The sequence below is a fragment of the Dreissena polymorpha genome, chromosome 13 (assembly GCF_020536995.1).
Source record: "Dreissena polymorpha isolate Duluth1 chromosome 13, UMN_Dpol_1.0, whole genome shotgun sequence".
In the NCBI taxonomy this organism is placed as follows: Eukaryota; Metazoa; Mollusca; class Bivalvia; order Myida; family Dreissenidae; genus Dreissena; species Dreissena polymorpha.
This window is the reverse complement of record NC_068367.1, coordinates 35274180-35295494: the sequence shown is the minus strand read 5'-3', so window position 1 is coordinate 35295494 and position 21315 is coordinate 35274180. Positions and strand designations below refer to the sequence as shown.

General features: G+C 35.5%; 3 protein-coding genes across 13 annotated transcripts in view; all 3 read left to right on the top strand.

Annotated features, from left to right (window-relative positions):
- LOC127856547 (sodium-dependent glucose transporter 1-like) overlaps positions 1-21315 on the top strand; it is a 139904-nt gene that overhangs the window by 95469 nt on the left and 23120 nt on the right. For 5 of the 8 annotated variants that reach the window (XM_052392829.1, XM_052392826.1, XM_052392824.1 and 2 more), the window contains 3 exons: positions 2068-2223; positions 4110-4304; positions 5806-6812. In XM_052392829.1, the coding sequence (XP_052248789.1) occupies positions 2068-2223; positions 4110-4304; positions 5806-6638 (1184 nt within the window). In that variant the 3' untranslated portion in view covers positions 6639-6812. Of the gene's footprint in view, positions 1-2067; positions 2224-4109; positions 4305-5805; positions 9574-21315 lie in introns of those variants that run through there. The other 3 variants (XR_008038119.1, XR_008038117.1, XR_008038118.1) reach the window with 3 other exon arrangements.
- Positions 13035-21315, top strand: part of LOC127856548 (sodium-dependent glucose transporter 1A-like) — a 29482-nt gene continuing 21201 nt past the window's right edge. For all 3 annotated transcript variants that reach the window (XM_052392832.1, XM_052392831.1, XM_052392830.1), the window contains exons 1-2: positions 13035-13172; positions 16941-17086. In XM_052392832.1, the coding sequence (XP_052248792.1) occupies positions 16945-17086 (142 nt within the window). In that variant the 5' untranslated portion in view covers positions 13035-13172; positions 16941-16944. The remainder of the gene's footprint in view (positions 13173-16940; positions 17087-21315) is intronic.
- LOC127856556 (uncharacterized) overlaps positions 13470-21315 on the top strand; it is a 60012-nt gene continuing 52166 nt past the window's right edge. Inside the window, exon 1 of one of the 2 annotated variants that reach the window (XM_052392849.1) lies at positions 13470-13601. The gene's annotated coding sequence lies outside the window, so the exon portion shown is untranslated. The remainder of the gene's footprint in view (positions 13602-21315) is intronic. The other variant, XM_052392848.1, reaches the window with a different exon arrangement.

Here is a 21315-nt window from a genome sequence, read left to right as displayed (position 1 = left end):
TCCTTGAATTTTACATTCAATCTTCATAACCCTCTAATCCACAGAGCATTTGTTTAGGTAAGTTTCCAGTAACTATTTGTCAGTGATCCTCTTTCAAAGTTGTTAAAATAGTAGATCTGCTGCATATGTAGTTCAATTGGGCTTAAAATCGATTTTTAAAACGAAAACTTAAAAACTTTAATCTGAAACCAAAAGGTTTAGGGATTTTATAATTGGTGTGTTGCATCGTATAGTACCAAACATTTTCTAATCATGCCCCTGGGTTCAAAAATGCCCATCTACCAGGGGTCACATGAATTAAAGAGACTTATGTTCTACTCTGAAACAACAAGTCCCTGACCAATTTATTGTCCCCTACCGGTTTCACCAGAGGGGACTTATGGTTTGCGCTCTGTGTGTCTATCAGTCTTTCGGCACACCTTTCTGGATCCTGCGATAACTTTAGAAGTTCTTAATATTTTTTTCATGAAACTTGAAACATGGATAGATTGCAATAAGGACATTATGCACGTCATTTTATTTTGTTCCTATGTCAAAAATTCTGGTTTCTATGCCAAAAATCAAATAAATAATAATAATATTTTTATTTCTGAAAATATTGGAGCCAGTAGGGGACATATATTGCTTGGCAATAGTCTTGTTTGGAATGTTTTATCAGATTGAGGCCCTCTATTAAGTAAGTTTGAATGGTGCCCCTGGGCTAAAAACTGGCCACACCCCAGGATCAACAAAGTTATATACACTTCTGTAACAAATAACTTTAAAAATCTACTCTCAAACTATAAGGATTTTGGACATTACATATTTAGTTTGTGACATTTTATAGTAGTCCTCTACCAAGTTAAAATCAGGCCCCTTGAGTAAAAACTGCCCATGCGCAAAACTAATTTGTAAACACTACAATAAATAACTGGGGTAAAACTGGCCTTTTCCCATTACGCATGTTAGCAATCTAGGGCCATCTCGGACGTCGTGTTTTTTCACCTCGGCTGTTTTCAGAGAAAACCCGAAGTATTAACATAGCCAGCTCGTCCGCCGTCTGCGTTGTTCTAAAACCTTAACAATGGCTCTAAAATCTAAGTGCTACCACCTACAACTTTGAAAATACATATGTACCTGCACCCATTTTTGGGTCACTAAGTCAAAGGTCAAGGTCACTGTGACCTCTAATATAAAACATCTGACAAGCTTTCATGTATTCAAAACTGCACCCGCAGCCGAGCATTGGCACCCGCTATGTGGTGCTCTTGTTTAACTTGCTGTATTATGTGTAAGTTCGTTTCTCTTGTTACCGATTTTAAGAAAGTTAATTTTTATAGAGCTGCCTTCTGGACAATTGGGGCTTAATATGCAGTCAGCACAGGCTTATCTGGTATAACCCTTTCCGCTTAGACTGGATTTTTGTTTAGAAGAGACTTCTTTCAAACACAAATTCTAAGAAAGCGGGAGAGGAGCACTTTTTGCACAAGCATTACCGTAAGCCCAGTATTCCTAGAATGCGGCTTAAAGTGAAATTATGGTCATTTTTCACTGTTGAATTGAGCTGAAAAGAATGAACAGGTTAAATGGGTTGTTAAATAGGGTAACTGGCCAATTATCTGCAATTCATCTTGCTACCAGTTGTTTATAAAAAAAATATATTATATTCAATATTATACATGACTGTCCCAGTCCTCTAAGCCGAGCGGTACTGTCTTTTTATTAGGATCGGAGTAAGTGTTCGTGTGGTGTATGAATAGATATTGTTGCAGGAAATTAAAATGATCCGTAAAACAAAATTGTGTCTTTGTGTCCTATGAACGAATCTGCACTAAAACTAAATTTAGTTTCACATCGTTCATGCATGATCAGTTGTTAAACTTAAGTAGGGTTGATATTCAAATGCATGATTTTTCTCTTTCTGGGATATTGATTTAGTATGTTGATGCTTCATTAACAAATGAAAGTGTTTATGAAGTGAAAACACCAAAAATAAGCAATGATTGCGACAGACACCTATAAACATAGCATATACTGTTAGATGCGTCTAATGTCACTTTAATTAAATTTAACTTGTTGTGGCTCTAGGGATCCTCTACGACAGATTTGACAAGCTTATGCTGATAGCCCTGTCCTGTTTCCTCATGGGATTGTCAACTGGATTCGTGCCCTACTGCGAGAGCTTCCCCTTGATGCTGTCCATGCGTTTCTTGGCAGGACTTGGAGCCGGGGGTCTGGACACAGGTGTAGTGTGTGTTTTTTCACCATTTTGGGAATGGGGCCGGGACTCTTTGGATTGAGAAAAATTATGTTGTTTTGACTTAAATTGTTACATTTTTTGTTCGTTTTTGCTGAAAAATACTTGAAATTGATAATGAATTTTTTTTTCAATCATACATCTACCAAGGTATAACTTATACAGCTGAATTGGTGATGAACTAAATGTTGAGATTTCTTTCAAAAAAGGGATGTAAAAAGAGGAGGCGGGATTGGAAATGCTAGGCTAATTGGGAAACACATATACTTTGTGATACGGAATGGGGCTGTAATTTGACCAAAAAACACACTGAGGTACCGGGTATGTTTTTGTAGAAGTCAAATGATACTTTAATATTTATACGTATTTTGGCAGGACTTGGCGCTTGAGGCCTGGACTCTGGCTTGTTTGTGTTGAAGTCAATCATACTGTAATACCGTATTTAACCAAAAAAACTAGCAAATTATACAGAACATGGTGGCCATTTTACTTTTGTGCAATCAATTAGCCTGTGTAATTGGAAAGCTTTATTTTTATGTCCCCTAGTCTATACTGGGGGACATATTGTTTTTGCCCTGTCTGTTTGTTGGTTTGTTTGAGTCAAACTTTAACATTGGCCATAACCTTTGCAATATTGAAGATAGCAACTTGATATTTGGCATGCATGTGTATCTCATGGAGCTGCACATTTCGAGTGGTGAAAGGTCAAGGTCATCCTTCAAGGTCAAATGTCAAATATATGGGGGTACATAGTGTTTCACAAACACATCTTGATTATTGTGTTTCTGTTGATGTCAATCATACTATCAGTGCCTCCCCCTGGTAAAACGAGACTAAATCAATTTGCTCAAAATATTGTTCCAGATTAGACTGTGCAGCCCACACAGGCTAATCAGTGACGTCACTTTATGCCCTGACTTGAATTTTGTTCAGAAGAGACTTTCCTTGAACAAAACTTCCACAAAAGTGGAAATGGTCGTCCCTGATGAGCCTGTGCAGACTGCACAGGCTAATCTGGGATGACAATTTAAGCACATACATTTAGCCCTGTTTTCGCAGAGTTCGGCTAATAATAATTATGGCAAGTGAAATTACAAATGTAATTTTTTTTCCCTTGTATTTATGGCAGGTCCCCAGAGTTGCGATGAAAAACAATTTTTAGAGAACGAAGTGGTTTAACCATGTGAAAAAAGTGGTTTACAATCCCTGTAATTATAGTTGATTGGTGTCATGTTTAAGGCTTTTTAAACCTCCTGGAGCTTTTTGCATGGGTTTCGCTGTCCACAAACATTAAGGGAAAAAGTATTTTAGAGACGAATTAATTACATGCCATACATCCCAACTTTCGCGGGACAGTCTCGCTTTTCGACTGTTTGTCTCGCTGTCCAGATTTGACAGAATTTGTCCTGGATTAGTAAAAACAGTATACTGTTTCTGTTAGTTTTATAAATTTTAGAAATCAGTTATTGAACAAACTTTTTGTTTTCAACTTCCTAGGTGGCCACGCAGATTTAGATTTTATAAATTCTAAAAATCAGTCATTGAGAAAACTTTTTGTTTTCAACTTCCAATGTGGCAATGCAGATTTAGATTTTATAAATTCTAAAAATCAGTCATTGAGAAAACTTTTTTTTTCAACTTCCTAGGTGGCAACGCAGATTTAGATTTTATTAAGTCTAAAAATCAGTTATTGAGAAAACTTTTTTGTTTTCAACTTCCTATGTGGCAATGCAGATTTAGATTTTATAAAGTCTAAAAAGCAGTCATTGAAAAAACTTTTTGTTTTCAGCTTCCTATGTGGCAATGCAGATTTAGATTTTATGAAGTCTAAAAATCAGTTATTGAGAAAACTTTTTTGTTTTCAACTGCATAGGTGGCAATGCAGATATGGTTTCAATATGGGATGCTGAAGGGAGGCCCTACATGCAGGCATTGCATGCCTGTTTCGGATTTGGCGGAATTATTTCCCCTCTGGTAACAGAACCATTCCTTTCCAAGAAATTTGAGGTCATTTCTGAGCTCAACGTAACTGGCGAGCTCAACGTAACTGGGGCTGCCAATACAACCGGTTTGTATTTGTTTTGTTCCTGTAATACTTGCACCAATACAATGATACAGAAGCAAATAAAGTTTGTACTATACCCCTGCAAACAAAGTTTAACAGGGTGTATTTAAGAGTCACGCTGTCATTGTTAGTGTCACGCTGTTATTGTTAGAGTCTCGCTGTCATTGGTTGGTATGTCTTCCGTTTGACTGGTGCGTTAACCTTTTTTAAATAAGTTTTTGGAGCAAACTTCTCTCACATTTCTGAAATGATTAAGTTAAAATTGTCATCACCATGAAATGTGCATGTAAAAGACACTTTTTAGCTCGACTATATAGTGGAGCTATCCTATTCACCCCGGTGTCGGCGTTTCAGTTAGCGTTGGCGTTAGCGTTAGCTTGCAAATGTTAAAGTTTTCGTACTACCCCAATTATTTTCATTGTCCCTTGACATATTGCTTTCATATTTTGCATACTTGTTTACCAACATGACCCCAACCTATAAACAAGAGCAGACAACTCTATCAAGCATTTTGTCATAATTATGGCCCCTTTTCCACTTAGAATATGCAGCAAATGTTTAAGTTTTCGTACTACCCCATTTACTTTCATTGTCCCTTGACATATTGCTTTCATATTTTGCATACTTGTTTACCAACATCACCCCAACCTATGAACAAGAGCAGACAACTCTATCAAGCATTTTGTCATAATTATTGCCCCTTTTATACTTAGAATATGCATATTATTGATAAATCTATGTTAAAGTTTGCGTACTACCCCAAATATTTCCTATATCCTTTGATGCATATTATTGATAAATCTATGTTAAAGTTTGCGTACTACCCCAAATATTTCCTATATCCTTTGACATATTGCTTCTATATGTTGCATACTTGTTTACTAACCTCAACTTTTAAACAAGAGCAGACCACTGTATCAAGCATTTTGACATAATTATGGCCCCTTTTACACTTAGATAATTGAACATTTTGCTTAAATTGCCACAACTTCTTTATTTATGATCTCATTTTATTATTACTTTGACAAAACAACACTAACCTGAATACCACAATGGATTCCACCCAAACAATACCCCACGCCCCTACCCAGAATCCCTTCCCCCCCCCCCCCCCAACCTCCCCCACCCCCCAAAAAAAAAATAATTTTTTTAGCTCATTTAACATTATAACATTAAAAGCCAAAATGCACGTAAATAAATATTTGAATTAGTTGGTGCAATTTATACGAAGCAATTATAAAGACCCATAATTTCCACTCTGAAAATGTCAGGGTTTTTCGTGCTTAGTTTTCCAAATGGTATGATACCATAATTTTCCAATTAGAGAAAAGAAATAGCTGTGTATGAACTATGATTATATAATGAAATATAATTATATATTATTTCAATAATCTAATGAATGCAGAATTATTAGAATTATAATGTTCTATTTAAATAATTATAATATGATGTTACAAAAGTATTGACTAAAGATGTACAAATTGATCAATAATGTCATTTTCAGGGACTACAACAGTGTACGGTAAAACAAGCATCCATAATTCGTACCTCATCTCGCTGTTCATCGCTTTATCAGGAGGAATTCCATTCTTGATGATGTTTGTTCGCAAAAAGTGTTCAAAGACGACTAGAGACATGGTCGCTCCAAGACTCAACCAGAAACGACCTGACAAGCTATCTCTGGGACTAAAAGCCTTTTTGTGTATCTTACTTTCACTTATGATGCTACTGTATTGCGCTGTGGAAGACACATTCTCTGGTTTCCTAGCAACCTTTTGCGTAAATTATCTCAAATGGGATAAAGGTATTAGTAGTTTTGCGACGAGCTTACACTGGGTGGGATTCTCCATTGGACGATTTTTGGGAATTTTCTTAATTACATTCTTTCGGCCTGTGCAACTTTTGTGCTCTTATCTGGTTTTCCTGATACTGGCGTTCATAGCTTTCACGGTATGTAGTGTCACATTAACAGAAATCGGCGTATGGATCTTCATTCCCTTGGCTGGTTTTTCAATGTCCGTGATTTTCCCGTGCATTTTCACTTGGACCGAAGAAAGCATTTTGAAAGTGACTGGAAAAATATCCTCCATGTTTCTGGTAGCTGCGTCGTCTGGACTGCTTATCAATCCTTTAATAGTTGGTAACTTGATGCAACATATCAACCCGCTGGCTTTTGTTTTCGTTTTATTGACGGAATGCTTCCTTTGCTTTGGAACGTTTTTGCTCATTTTCTTCCTGGTGAAAAAGTTTATTAAAAACCCTCCGAGTAGCGCTGACACAGAAATTGTGGTTTCCCCTTCAACGGAAATGAAACCATTAACAGCTAGTTCTGATTAACAATTTATCCTTGCTACTATAAAGACTATAACTATGACCAATTAATTTGAAACCAATATTATTGTTCTGAAACCAGTTTTTGTGGGTGCACTCAACCACAAAATCAAATGTTCAACAACCCTTACGTCCAACCAAATTTCATGCCAAAGACACGAAATAAATTCACAGTATAAATCTTTTGTTTTCTCTTGCCTAACAAAAGTTTTTTAAGGTTGCCATCGTGTAATGGATATGGTGTCCGCCTAGCGACCAGGAGGTCATGGGTTCGAACCCCACCGTGGGAGCGTTCTTTAGATCTCCACCAAAGACACCAAGTACTGGTTCTAGGCCCAGGAAACGGACTCGAGAGCGTTTATATAAGCGTTCAGCTTTTGATGCAATCGAGCTAAAATTAATAGGTTTAAACTAAAGGTTTTCAGAATACGAAACATGGTTTTAACAATATTTAACTATTTTGATTACTATTAGCTAAAAGATTTTTAAACCTCTGTTACTTTTGAATATGTACAACTGTATGCAGATAAAGATAGGCATACAAAACCGAGCTGTGTAATTTTCCCTTTCACAAACATTGTTGCCGCTCCTTTCTGCATTGTCTAAGACTAAAGAATATGATTTAAATTGATATATTTAAAAATTGCTTGAATTTTGAGACAAACACGGCATTGAACACCTCCATCAATATCATTCTTCATGTAGAACATTTTGTTGATGCCATGTTCACCAGTGGAGGCTTGTATATATGCAAACACTGACCGCATTTTTCCTGGTTTTATGTCTATTCTTTATTTTTAAGTCTAAGAATGGGTTGATGAATACGAGCCCAGATTGTTAAACTATATGATGCTATGTCTCTAAAGCTTTTTATGCCCTCCAATGATCAGGGGTATATTGTTTTGGCCTGTCTGTCTGTCATTGTATGTGTGTGTCTGTGTGTCTGTCCCAAAACTTTAACCTTCGTCATTACTTTTGCAATATTGAAGATAGCAACTTGATATTTGGCATGCATGTGTATCTCATGGAGCTGCGTATTTTGAGTGGTGAAAGGTCAAGGTCATCCTTCAAGGTCAAAGTCATTTTTTTCTAAAATAGCTGCCATGCGGCTTCAAAGCGGCGCAGTAGGGGGGCATTGTGTTTCCCCAACACAGCTCTTGTTATCAAAGATATGGTGAAGTTGATACTTGTTTTGTTTTATTGTCCCGTACCAGTGAAATCGGAGGGGACTTATGGTTTGAGCTCTGTGTGTCAGTCCTTCAGTCCGTCACACTTTTCTGGATCCTGCGATAACTTAAAAAGTCCTTCATATTTTTTCATTAAACTTGAAAAATGAACAGATGGTAATATGGAGATTATGCACGTCAATTCATTTTGTTCCTACGTCAAAAATTGTGGTTGCTATGGCAACAAATGTAAAAAAATACCGACAATAGTGGAGTTTCACCGGTAGGGGACCATATTGCTTGGCAATCTCTTGTTTTCATTTTGCTTCAAAAAGTTAGAAGTCGTGTGCTCTGGTTTGTAACTTGAGTAGTTAAAGGATAATTTTATTCAACTGTATTCTAGTTGATTGCTAAGTAATTATTGCTCTTACAGGTGTTGTGAATGTGAGGCTTGGGGCTCCTTAAAACTGGTTTAAACCCTGGTGCTTTGAATTGACTGTTCTGAGGTGGTGATCCCAAGTTTATTTTATTGTTGTATACTTTGTGTCTTACTGTTTTTTAATTGATTTATTGCCATAGATAAAGGTTTGGAATACGGTTAGGGCCATCGTGATTACACATTAAAATCCAGAGGGGGACAATGCGATAGTGCGATAGTACAATGGTGACAATGCGATAGTACAATGGCGACAATGCGATAGTATGATGGCAACAATGCGATAGTATGATGGTGACAGTGCAACAATGCGATGGCGATGGTGCAATAGAATGATGGCAACGATGCAATATTGTGATAGTGTCATAATACAGTGACGACAGTGCGACAATACGATGGCGACAGTGTGATAGTAAGATTGCGACAATGCGATAGTGCAATAATACGATGACGACAGTGCGACAATGCGATGGCGACGGTGCGATAGGATGATGGCGACAATGCAATAGTGCAATAATACGATGACGACAATGCGACAATGCAATGACGACAGTGTGATAGTACGATGGCCACAATACGATAATACGATGACGACAGTACATAAGCCGATAGTACGATGGCGATATTGCGATGGTACGATAATACAATTACGACAGTGCGACATTACCATGGCGATGGTGCAATAGTACGATGGCGACAATGCGATAGTACGATTATACAATGACGACAGTGCGACAATACGATGGCTTCAGTGCGATAGTTCGATAGCAACAATGCGATTGTGCAATAATACGATGACGACAGTGCGACAATGCGATGGAGACAGTGCGATAGTACGATGGCGACAATACAATAATATGATGACGACAGTACAACAACGCGATAGTACGATGGCCACAATGCAATAGTACGATGGCGACAATGCGATGATACGATGGCGAAAGTATGATTAGAGTATCACATTGTCGCCATCGTACTATCACGTTGTCGCATTGTCGCCATCGTACTATCACATTGTCGCCCTCTGGATTTTAATGTGTAACCACAATTGCCCTAACGGTATTCCGTATAAAAACCACATGGTATAATTTGGTTTCTCTCCTTATTGTGAAGCTGAAGTTTCACTTTGTGTATATATTGGCAATTATTATGATTTAGTTGTATCTTGCCTAATAGGAAGGTTATCAGCACATGTGCATGTAATGACTTTAAGTTTTTTACTGGTATACATGTACCATATCTATTTATCTGTCAAACATATCCATATTTGGGCAGTTCCATGCTATGAAAGGAAAGCAGAATGCAAAGTACAAGCCTTAACATTTTATTATTAGCTCAGGTGTTTTGTTAATGCCTCATTGTATTATTTGGCAACCAAATGGGATTTATCATCATGCAACTTGTTACATAATGAAGAGAATTGACTGTCATTTATCAAATGTGTCTTGTTCTGTGAAATCTGGGCTTAATGCATGTGCGTCAAGTGTCGCCCCAGATTAGCCTGTGCAGTCCGCACAGGCTAATCAGGGACGACACTTTTCGCCTAAACTAGATTTTTTGCTAAAAAGAGACTTTATTTAAATGAAAAATGTCATAAAAGCGGAAAGTGTCGTCCCTGACAAGTAAATTGACGTGCAATAAATGTGGAATGAAAAACCAAAAATGGTAAAGCCTGTCCAATGCTATTACAAGGTTGATGAGACAAAATACTACCATTATTGCAATTCGGAAGGAGTGCTGTGATTCTGAATACCTGACGCGACACGAGATGCGTATTACTACATAGACTAACGTTTGGTGTCAATGTATTGAATTTCTTTGTGAACTAGTATTGTACGTTCTAAAAAACTCTGATCTTGTAAATTTAGTAGTTAATATTTCTATAAAAAGCGCATGGTAACAATTTTATAATACGTGTATTATTACCCATGCGTTTTTCACGCATAAATAATCGAACAAAAAATCATACAAGTTTTTTTTAATTAAAAAAATATCCTGGTAAGCTCAATATTGCGACTTGCTTTGAATATTTAATTTTGTGAAAACTTATAACAAATCTACATTTCCTCAGGATATAAAAATAATTGTCCAAAACCACTTTAAATCGTGGTTAAATAACTAACCGCCAATGCATTAAAATGACACTACATCAAATTTAAGGGTTAACTTAATGTATGCAAGTAAAACATTTAAATTCTCTCGCAACCCTGGGAATAAGACTTAATGCAAATTTATTAAAATACTAACTAAAAACTGACCATTGTGATAAAAGTCGGCCCACAGAACCTCGTCGGGTAATCTAGATCTAACCTTAAATTTAAGACATTTTTACTTCAACTTTTCATTTTTAACATGACTTACAAAGGAGTGCGTCATTTAACGTTAATGTTGCGACTTATATCGGTAGTTGTACTTGTTGCGACATTAATCGTTTAAGTTGCGACATATATCGTCAGTAGGATTTCCGACATGTATCGTTCCTTGCGACATTTATCGTCAAGGTTGCGATAAATCTCGTAGCTTGCGACATATGACAGCGATGCGACATTCAACGGCGCTACAGAGTCTGTTAGAAACAAAAAAATAATCTAGGTAGACTGTACAGGCTAATCTGGGACAACACTTAAGGCACATGCAATAATCCCCATTTCCTCAAGGCCGGGCTGAATATTCAAATGTACATAATTTATAATTATTAGTACAATTCATGAAACCAATGAAATGGATGCTGAAGGTTCCATGTTTGAAACCGTGGGCAGGCTATATTACCAACTCCCAATGTTTGAGAAGGAGCTGTATGATCTGCATGTGTCCCTGCCCTGCCGCCCTGTGAGGAGGAGTATAGCCCGAATAATTGGCCGTATTCACATCACAACCTGGAGATCACAGATCTAGATTCACAGAAGCCTCGCTCTGTGAAAACGGGGTTTAATGCATGTGCGCAAAGTGTTGTCAAAGATGTGTCTGTGTTTTGGTGGTATTTTATGTTAAAAGGAGGTATCTTTTTAGAGAAAATGCAATTGCAATTGAGGGTGAAAATGTCTTCCCTGATTAGCTGGTGTTGACCGCAAAAGCTTATCAGGGAAAATACTTTGCACACATGCAGTAGGCCCCGTTGTCCCAGAGCACCGCACATATTCATTTGCAAAAAAAAAAAGCCATTAAAAAAGCATTTTTAGAACTTTATAAACAAACATGTTGAACATATTTGTTCTACTTGTATTCATGATAATTTTCTAAAATTAAAATCAAATGTTTATTTTTGGCATAAAGAGCTAACTGTATTTTACATACCTCTGACGATTTATACATAAATTGTAAGTAATTCATTGATATTTACTTTATACCAATTTACTTAAGAGTGCCAAAATGTCACAAGATACTCCCGTTTGAAGGTTTTAGACAACTTGATAACTTTACCATGACCTATATTTGAACTTGACCTACATATCATATAGACACAACTTCTGACCAAATTTGGAAACGATTGGATGAAAACTGCTTCAATGGAGAGCGGACACCATGCTTAATTCTGGAAATGCACTAAGTGACCTCGTATCCTAGTTTTTGACCTGGCATGACCCATATTTGAACTTGATCTAGATATCATTTCGACACAACATCTGATCAAATTTGGCGAAGATCGGATGAAAACTATTTCAATTAGAAAGCGGACACCATGCTAAATCCTTGAAATGCACTGAGTTACCCCGTGACCTAGTTTTTGACCTGGCATGACCCATATTCTAACTTGTCCTAGATATTGTCAAGATACAATTTCTGACCAAGTTTGGTGAAGATCGGATGAAAACTACTTCAATTACAGAGCGGACACCATTCTTAATCCTTGAAATGCACTAGGTGACCCCGTGACCTAGTTTTTGACCTGGCATGATCCATATTCGAACTTGACCTAGATATTGTGTAGATACAGCTTCTGATCAAGTTTGGTGAAGATCTGGTGAAAACTACTTCAATTACAATGCGGACACCAGGCTTAATCATTGAAATGCATTAAGTGACCCCGTTACCTAGTTTTTGTCCCAGCATGACCCATATTCGAACTTAACCTAGATATTTCTAGATACAACTTCTGACCAAGTTTGGTGAAGATCGGATGAAAAGTATTTGAATTAGAGAGCGGACACTGCTCTGGACGCGCTCGCCCGCCAACCGCCAATACATCTGCTCAATGTTCTGTTACCTGCATAAAAGATTTCTTCCAGAACTGCTATGTCTGGCTGACTGGAGCTTAGGACTCCAAATGTGGTGAGATATAGTGCACTGTCGCAACCATTTGTGGTTCGCATGATGTCAGCCCCTTACTTCAATCACAAAAAGATCAATACATTAAAAGGGTTTTAAGCCAATAAAATGGTCAATAGTCATTACTTTTGTCTACCGAATAGCCTCTCATATGTTTAACACAAAGAGCCAAATTGCAAGACGTTTATTTGAAATAAGTTAGTGCCATTTTGTCACAAAATATGCGAGTTTTTAAAGGTCTGGATTACATTGATCATGTTTGACGAATTTAAGATTAAAACTTGTGGAGTTAGAGACCACTCGACTTTGATTTAGCAAATTTCAGATTAATTAAGGGCCGTATTTTAGAAGTGTTTCAAGCGATTTGACTGGTTTTCATACGGGACGAGTGCATGTTACCGGTACGTAAAAAAGAATGGAAAAGCGTATGATTGTATCGTTGCTAAGCGCCCAATACATAACACCTAACGCAACACCTTATAATCCTTTTTATCCTATATATTTCCTTAGTATCGGGAGCTACCGCCCCCAAACCCCGCTGTGTCGATAGTGGTAAACAACTGCCTACCGGTAGAGTGCAATCTAGCCTAAAAAACAACAACAACACGCAATGGATCCGACGATGAGCGGAAAGTGTTGAATAATTGTGAATTAAGAGGAAGGTAGTTCACGGTAAGCAGTGTTCGTAGTTTCTTTCACCGGCCTTTTGATTATTATACCATGGGTCGATGTAGGGTACCTTGTTTTTCCAGTAATTTCCCTTGTTTACTGGAAAATGGGCGGGTCCGGGGTCTGCTGCTTTTCATTCCTGTAGTCTTTATATAGCTATACGTTTAGAATTAACATAAAAGAAGAAGAGGAGTAATTTCCATTGAGTTATCATAATTAGTTGATTGCTTATTGATCAATTACAAGTCGTTACAAGTCGTTGTCTACCAGTTTCAGTTCATGAAATTGCATTACTTCCCCTTGTTCTAATTTTGCCAGTTTCATCACATTTGTGATAAGAAAGTCGTGAAGCTGACAGGGTGCCTGTTAACACCGATTTCCACTTTTCACCAAATTACAACCGAATTCCACTTTTCACCGAATTACTACCGAGTACTGAATATCATTACCGAATTACACTATACTTCAACCAAAATTAACTGACATGTTTTTTATTTAACTTTATAGTAAACTACATTTTTAGGGTTGCGTCATAGTTTTGTTAATTGTGTTATGTTTCAGCTTTTCATCTTTTAAGACGACAGTTGGAAAAGGTGAAATGTGCGCATAACTTAAAACCAAATTCCACATTCAGTTGGGTGTGTGATTTGAAGGTGTAATTCAAGTAGTTGAAAGTTATACATGGAGTAATGGAAAAAGCAATAATAGTAAAAAGCAAATGGATTGAGTTAAGCGACATGGATCATATTTGTTAATATCCAGCTTCACATTTAATTAGCGCTGTCTTTAAATAGATTATCTCTATACTGTAAACTTAATAAAAAGTTCACAACGGTGATGTGGCTCCATTCCTGTTTTTTTTTAATGTACACAACAATTTAGCAATAAGAGAAATCAGTTATTTTAGCAGTATATAATTTTCCAGTACAGTAGCAAGGGGCCTGTGTATTGAGCTGATAAGATACGAATCAACACAGCAGGTTGCTAATACACAGTGTAGACTTCCCCTGTTTTAGTATACTAAGTGTTATTTGCCTGATATAAATGAAGTGTATTTATTCGGGTCTACAGAAGTTATGTTAAGTCATATAATGTGAAAAGCTGGGTTTCTTACATAATTTCAATTTTGTACTGATGGAATAGTATTAGTTTTGAATAATGTGTAATATAATTATTACAATTTAGCAGTCATATTATTCATATTCTCAGATTTTTAACTTATTTAAATTGTGACATTTATTATTCCTATAATAAGTATGCATCACGCAAACATGCACTTTTATGATTAAAATCTATTCTTATAAAATTGAATTAATAGATGCAGCTTGGTGACAACGTTTATTGAAATTTCTTTAATCACTTATTTAAATATTTTTAAAAATACACCCGTGTTTCTATCTAAATAATTCTGCAAACAAGGCATGTTTTATCCATGTATCTTTTTATCAAAAACTTGTTTATATCTAGTTCATACATGTTATTCAAAATTAGCAGTTAAACGTTTTTAAAAATGTCAATACGGGTATAATAACACTCGCATTATTGACTCGTATGTTTGCATCTTGTTTCATGTTAATAATTTCACTAATTGATAATTGATGTGTTAGTTAACAATGAAATACAAGAAATATTGCCGTTTATGGCCTGGTCATTTGTATATTTTATATTGTATCATAATCTTGAATGAACTACTTATTAAAGTGAGATTATACGATTTTTTTAAGTGTTTAATTGTAATATATTGATAAAAATATGTTACCATAACACTGAATAGGCATGAAAAATTTACACTGAAGACTTAAGACGAATTTCATAAAATGCAGCAAAAAGAAATTAGCCGCTGAAAGGAAATTAAAATAATCCGTAAAACTTATTTTACATTCATATCGTACATGCATGATATACACACTGGCGAATTCTATTGTACTGACATTCTATTGTACTGACATTTTAAATTAAGATTTTATATCTGGCTTATTTCGCATTACACCTGTTGTTCTTAACTTTTATTTTAATTTATACTGAAATAAATTTATAATAAGTTTTTACACATTTTATATTAATTCATACATTTTTGACAAAATAGTATAATCTCGCTTTAACACTTGATCCGTATGGTCCGCCGATTTTCAAATTTAAACAAGTATTTTGTCATTAATGTCATTACAGATACATTATAGTATATATTTTAATTAATTCATTGATACAATATTGAAAGACGTGGAACACGCAATTAATATTAAGTCAGACATGTTCCATATGGTCCGCAAATCTGGACCGTATACTCGGTATATAAGTAGTTTGTCATTAAAAGATTCATTAATGTTAGTACAGAAATTTTTATTATTTATTACCGGGTAAATTATGGAACACGGAAAATTTGTTCACCGTAAGAAATTTCGTTTTTCTACTACTACTTGTGGAATCAATTATCAGACTGAGACAATTATAATAATGATGCTCAAAACGTAGGAAAAAGATCAATAGGATTGTGTACTAGTTTTTGTCTTAACATTTTTCGTATATCACAATAAATATATTTGAATACATTGTAGTTTGTATTTGAATTCAGAAAGAGGGTTATAGGCCTGCTTTTAATAACAAAGTTCATTATTTTTTTTAATTAAAATAAGCTAATAAGACTTGTTTTGACTTGAACTCTATTGAATTATAATAATTACAATACAAATATTAAATGCTTTATGAAAGATTTAAAGATATGACAATAACTTGTTTCTTCTTTTGTATTGGTCTTCTACTGAATAATTCTGTACAGGCCCCCAGTCACTGTGTAATGATCATTTTTCTGTTACTAGTATGTCTGCATACATTTAAATAATTAAAAAAAAATCAAATAAAGTGATAATACTTTATAGTTATAGTTATTGGTTAAAAACAAGCACAATGCAATGCATTTCATGTACTCCAGGTAATCCAACTTGATTTCAAATAAATGTAAATTTTTGTATTTTCTTCCATCATTAAAAAATATTTCAATAAACACATATTTCAAGTATTCAGAATAAAAGTCTTTATATTAAGACATATGAACAGAAATAAATTGATCTGATTTTCAGATAAGACCTTTTTGCATAAAAAATAAAATCAAACATTACAAGATCTTAAGCGCAAAACAGTCGTGTCTTGATATTTTACAAATATCTCCAATCACAATAATGCCAATAGAAGTATATATTGTGAACTTTAAATAAATGTACAATAACTACATTCATGCAAAATATTTTTTTATTACTGATAAAAATTTAATAAATTATTTTAAAAAATTGTCGTACTGAAAAGTTTACAAAAAGTCATTTACGACTGTTTTGCGCTAAGCCCGCGATATGATTATTAATAAATCACTTATTACACTGTAATTAATTTATTCCTCATTGTAGACATTATATTTGAATGGTTTAAATATAATGGGAATAATAGATTATAACAATTATTAATAACATATAAATTAACATGCAACAGGAAGCATTCCAGAAACGACAACGTGCTCAAAAGTGCCCTTTTGACAAAATACTGCGCGTGGAAAGTGCCCTTTTTACAAAAAAGCCCCCCCCCCCTGCCATTTTCAAAATCCTAGCTGGAGCACTGGTCTGGCTTTTGGAATACATGTCCATAGTTTTCATTTTCTCCAGCCTTTATTTTGTTGTGTTGTTTTGTTAACAATTATACATTTTCTCCAGCCTTTATTTTGTTGTGTTGTTTTGTTTACAGTTATACAGAGGCATTGTGTTTGTTTTTTTCTTATCTTCTCAGAACCATGACAGCACTGTTGAAGGATGAAGATAAAAGTCAATCTGACTTTTACAATCATGATGAAACTAACATCCATGCCTCAGTAATGGCATCTGAACCAGTGGATACAGATGCATTTCTTTCTGCCAAGGACATTAAGCAAATTGGTTGGTAAATAATTGCGATATCTGAAAAGCCTACAAATTAGAAAGTTTTGGTTGTCTTACAAAGAAGCTGATGCAAAACAAATATTTTCTGATGTAACAGATTTACACGTATTGTAGACACATTTACAAACACTACATATGCATAGTTCAAATTCAGTGTCCAAATGTTAACAAAATGTGACTGAAATTGATAAATAGTTGAAGACCCAGTCCATTCTTAAATAATGGTGAAAATTACACGTAATTGGTTTTGGGCAGCTCATGAGAACAACGTCCCGCTTTCAACGCTGCCTGAATCCTGAGTTCGCTGGTAAATGTTTGGATAGCGTTGCGGATAATTGACATGGAATATATTGCCACACAAAAAATAAAAACAAGTATTTTGTATCTCGTTAAATCTATGTTTACAGACCACATCTATTGTTGACAATTGGGCTTTTGCTGTAAGCAACCTTGATTTTTAGCTCGGCTGTTTTCGGAGAAAACCCAAGGTATTGTCATAGCCAGCTCGTCGTGTCGTGTCCCAAACCTTAACATTTTGTTAACCTTTTGAACATTGGCTCTCAAATCAAAGTGCTTCCACCTACAACTTTGAAACTTCATATGTAGATGCACCTTGATGAGTTCTACACATTACACCCATTTTTGGGTCACTAGGTCAAAGGTCAAGGTCACTGTGACCTCTAATATAAAACTTTAACATAGGCTCTAAAATCAAAGTGCTTCAACCTACATGTACAACTTTGAAACTTCATATGTAGATGCACCTTGGTAAAATCTACACCCCACACCCATATTTGGGGCACTAGGTCAAAGGTCAAGGTCACTGTTACCTCTAATATAAAACTTTAACATAAACCTTAACCTTGGCTCTGAAATCAAAGTGCTTCCACCTACAACTTTGAAACTTCATATGTAGATGCACCTTGATGAGTTCTACATGCAACACCCATTTTTGGGTCACTAGGTCAGAGGTCAAGGTCACTGTGACCTCTAATATAAAACTTTAACATAGGCTCTAAAATCAAAGTGCTTCCACCTACAACTTTGAAACTTCATATGTAGATGCATCTTGTTGAGTTCTACACGCCACACCCATTTTTAGTTCACTAGGTCAAAGGTCAAGGGCATTGTTACCTCTAATATAAAACTTAAACATAAACCTTACCATTGGCTCTGAAATCAAAGTGCTTCCACCTACAACTTTGAAACTTCATATGTAGATGCACCTTGATGAGTTCTACACGCAACACCCATTTTTGAGTCACTAGGTCAAAGGTCAAGGTCACTGTGAACTCTAATATAAAACTTTAACATAGGCTCTAAAATCAAAGTGCCTCCACCTACAACTTTGAAACTTGATATGTAGATGCACCTTGGTGAATTCTACACGCCACACCCATTTTTGGGTCACTAGGTCAAAGGTCAAGGTCACTGTTACCTCTAATATAAAACTTTAACATAAACCTTACCATTGGCTCTGAAATCAAAGTGCTTCCACCTACAACTTTGAAACTTCATATGTAGATGCACCTTGATGAGTTCTACACGCAACACCCATTTTTGGGTCACTAGGTCAAAGGTCAAGGTCACTGTGACCTCTAATATAAAACTTTAACAAAGGCTCTAAAATCAAAGTGCTTCCACCTACAACTTTGAAACTTCATATGTAGATGCATCTTGTTGAGTTCTACATGCCACACCCATTTTTAGGTCACTAGGTCAAAGGTCTAGGGCATTGTTACCTCTAATATAAAACTTTAACATAAACCTTACCATTGGCTCTGAAATCAAAGTGCTTCCAGCTGCAACCTAAAAACGTCATATGTAGATGCACCTTGATGAGTTCTACTTGCAACACCCATTTTTAAGTCACTAGGTCAAAGGTCAAGGTCAATGTGAACTCTAATATAAAACTTTAACATAGGCTCTAAAATCAAAGTGCTTTCACCTACAACTTTGAAACTTCATATGTAGATGCACCTTGTTGAATTCTACACGCCACACCCATTTTTGGGTCACTAGGTCAAAGGTGAAGGTCACTGTGACCTAAAAAAAAATCTGACAAACTTTCATTTATTTAATACTGCACCGACAGCCAAGCGTTGGCACCCTTTATGCGGTGCTCTTGTTTATTTGGTAACTTTATTTTTAGAAATAATTATTGAAATATTAGTTGATTTTGAGACTATATTCGGGCACTTAAAAATGTGCCAATGAACATTCAATGTACATTTGTATTGGACTTCACAACTATTTATTATTTACAAATAGCATTTTAGAATGTTTTTGTTATAAAAAATGTACAAACAAATGGAATGTAAAATGTATTCATCACAAGCTATCATATAATAAAACAAAGGAAGCAAATGTTTACAATGTTTACCAAACAGTACATTCTTTTACCAAGTCTGTGTGAGTGTGTTTACCGGTAATACCAGTTATGTATTCTTAAATAAGTTCTAATAGTTTTTAAAAAGACGATTTGGGAAATATTTATTGACTGCTTGTTTAAATATTATTTTGAAGGTTGTGCTGGGTAAGTAGATATGGTGTCAGCCTAGTGATCTGAAGGTTTCAGGTTTGATCCTTACTGAGGGAGGATTCACAAGGTCTTAGTTTAAGACATCATGTACTAGTTCTTTGGAACAAACAGACTTAAGAATGTCTCAGGAAACCTTGGTTTTTTAGCTTGACTATTATATATGAAATATATATAGTGGAGCTATCCTACTCACCCCTGCATCTTCGTTGGCGTTGGCGTTTCCGTTGCCGTTTCCGTGAGCGTGCAAATGTTAAAGTTTGCGTACTACCTCAATTATTTTCATTGTCCCTTGACATATTGCTTTCATATTTTGCATACTTGTTTACCATCATGACCCCAACCTATAATCAAGAGCAGACAACTGTATTAAGCATTTTGACAGAATTATTGCCCCTTTTATACTTAGAATATGCATATTATAGATAAATCTATGTTAAAGTTTGCGTACTACCCCAAATATTTCCTATGTCCTTTGACATATTGCTTTTATATGTTGCATACTTGTTTACCAACACAACCCCAACCTATAGTTACAAGAGCAGACCACTGTATCAAGCATTTTGACAGATTTATGGCCCCTTTTATACTTAGATAATTGAACATTTTGCTCAAATTGCCAAAACTTCTTTATTTATGATCAGATTTTATTAATACTTTGACAAAACAACACTTACCTGAATACCACAATAGATTCCACCCAAACAATACCCCATGCCCCTACCCAGAATCCCTGCCCCCCCCCCCCCCCCCCCAGTGATTTTTTTTGCTAAAAATTACTGCTGATTTTCGGCTGCTTCCCAATGGAAAATTCAACGTTTTTTCCCAAAAGTATTTTTTGTCGATAAATAATTCCCAAATTTGCCACTTTTATCAATTAAAGCAATCCCAATTTAACCAGACTCCTTTTCCCAAAATTGCTAGAAAAATCCCTGAACATGCACTTAAAAACAATTTTAATTTTGTTACTTATAATCATATTTATAATGCTTATTTTTTCCCAATTTAATGGTTAATCGCACTATTTTTCCCAATTTCATGGTTTATTGCGCTATTTTTTCCAATTCAAATGGCACAGGCTGTAACAAATAAAAGCAAAAAAAATCACTGCCCCCCCCAAAAAAATATTTTTTTTACTTTTTTTTATTTTTCACACATCATCTAATAAATGACCATCCCCCTCTCAAACCCCCCCTACCCCCCCCCCCTACCCACCCCCAATTTTTTTTACATTTTTTTTATTTTGGAAAGATCGTCTAATAAATGACCACACCCAACATTATATCCCCCTCTCAACCTCCCCCCCCCACCCAACCCAAAACGAATATTTTTTTCTTTAAAACATGGTTACAAAAAAAAATAAAATATTTATTTACTTTAGTTTTGAAGGACCGTCCAAACTTCCCACCCAAGCTATTGCTATCAAACTTGACATAAAATCTTATTATTTTGTTTTATGTCTTTACAAATGTTCAATAGATTGTGGAAAATATACCTGAACTATTACCTTGACCTTATTGAATAATTTGAACAATTTTCCCATGATGGCTTACGTTATACTGTCAAGCACTCGAATAGTCGAGCGCGCTGTCCTCTGACAGCTCTTGTTATTCAATCCAGCTAAAATAAATAGATTTAACCCTTTATCACTTAGATACGTATTTTCACGCATGTTTAGTCCCTTGAA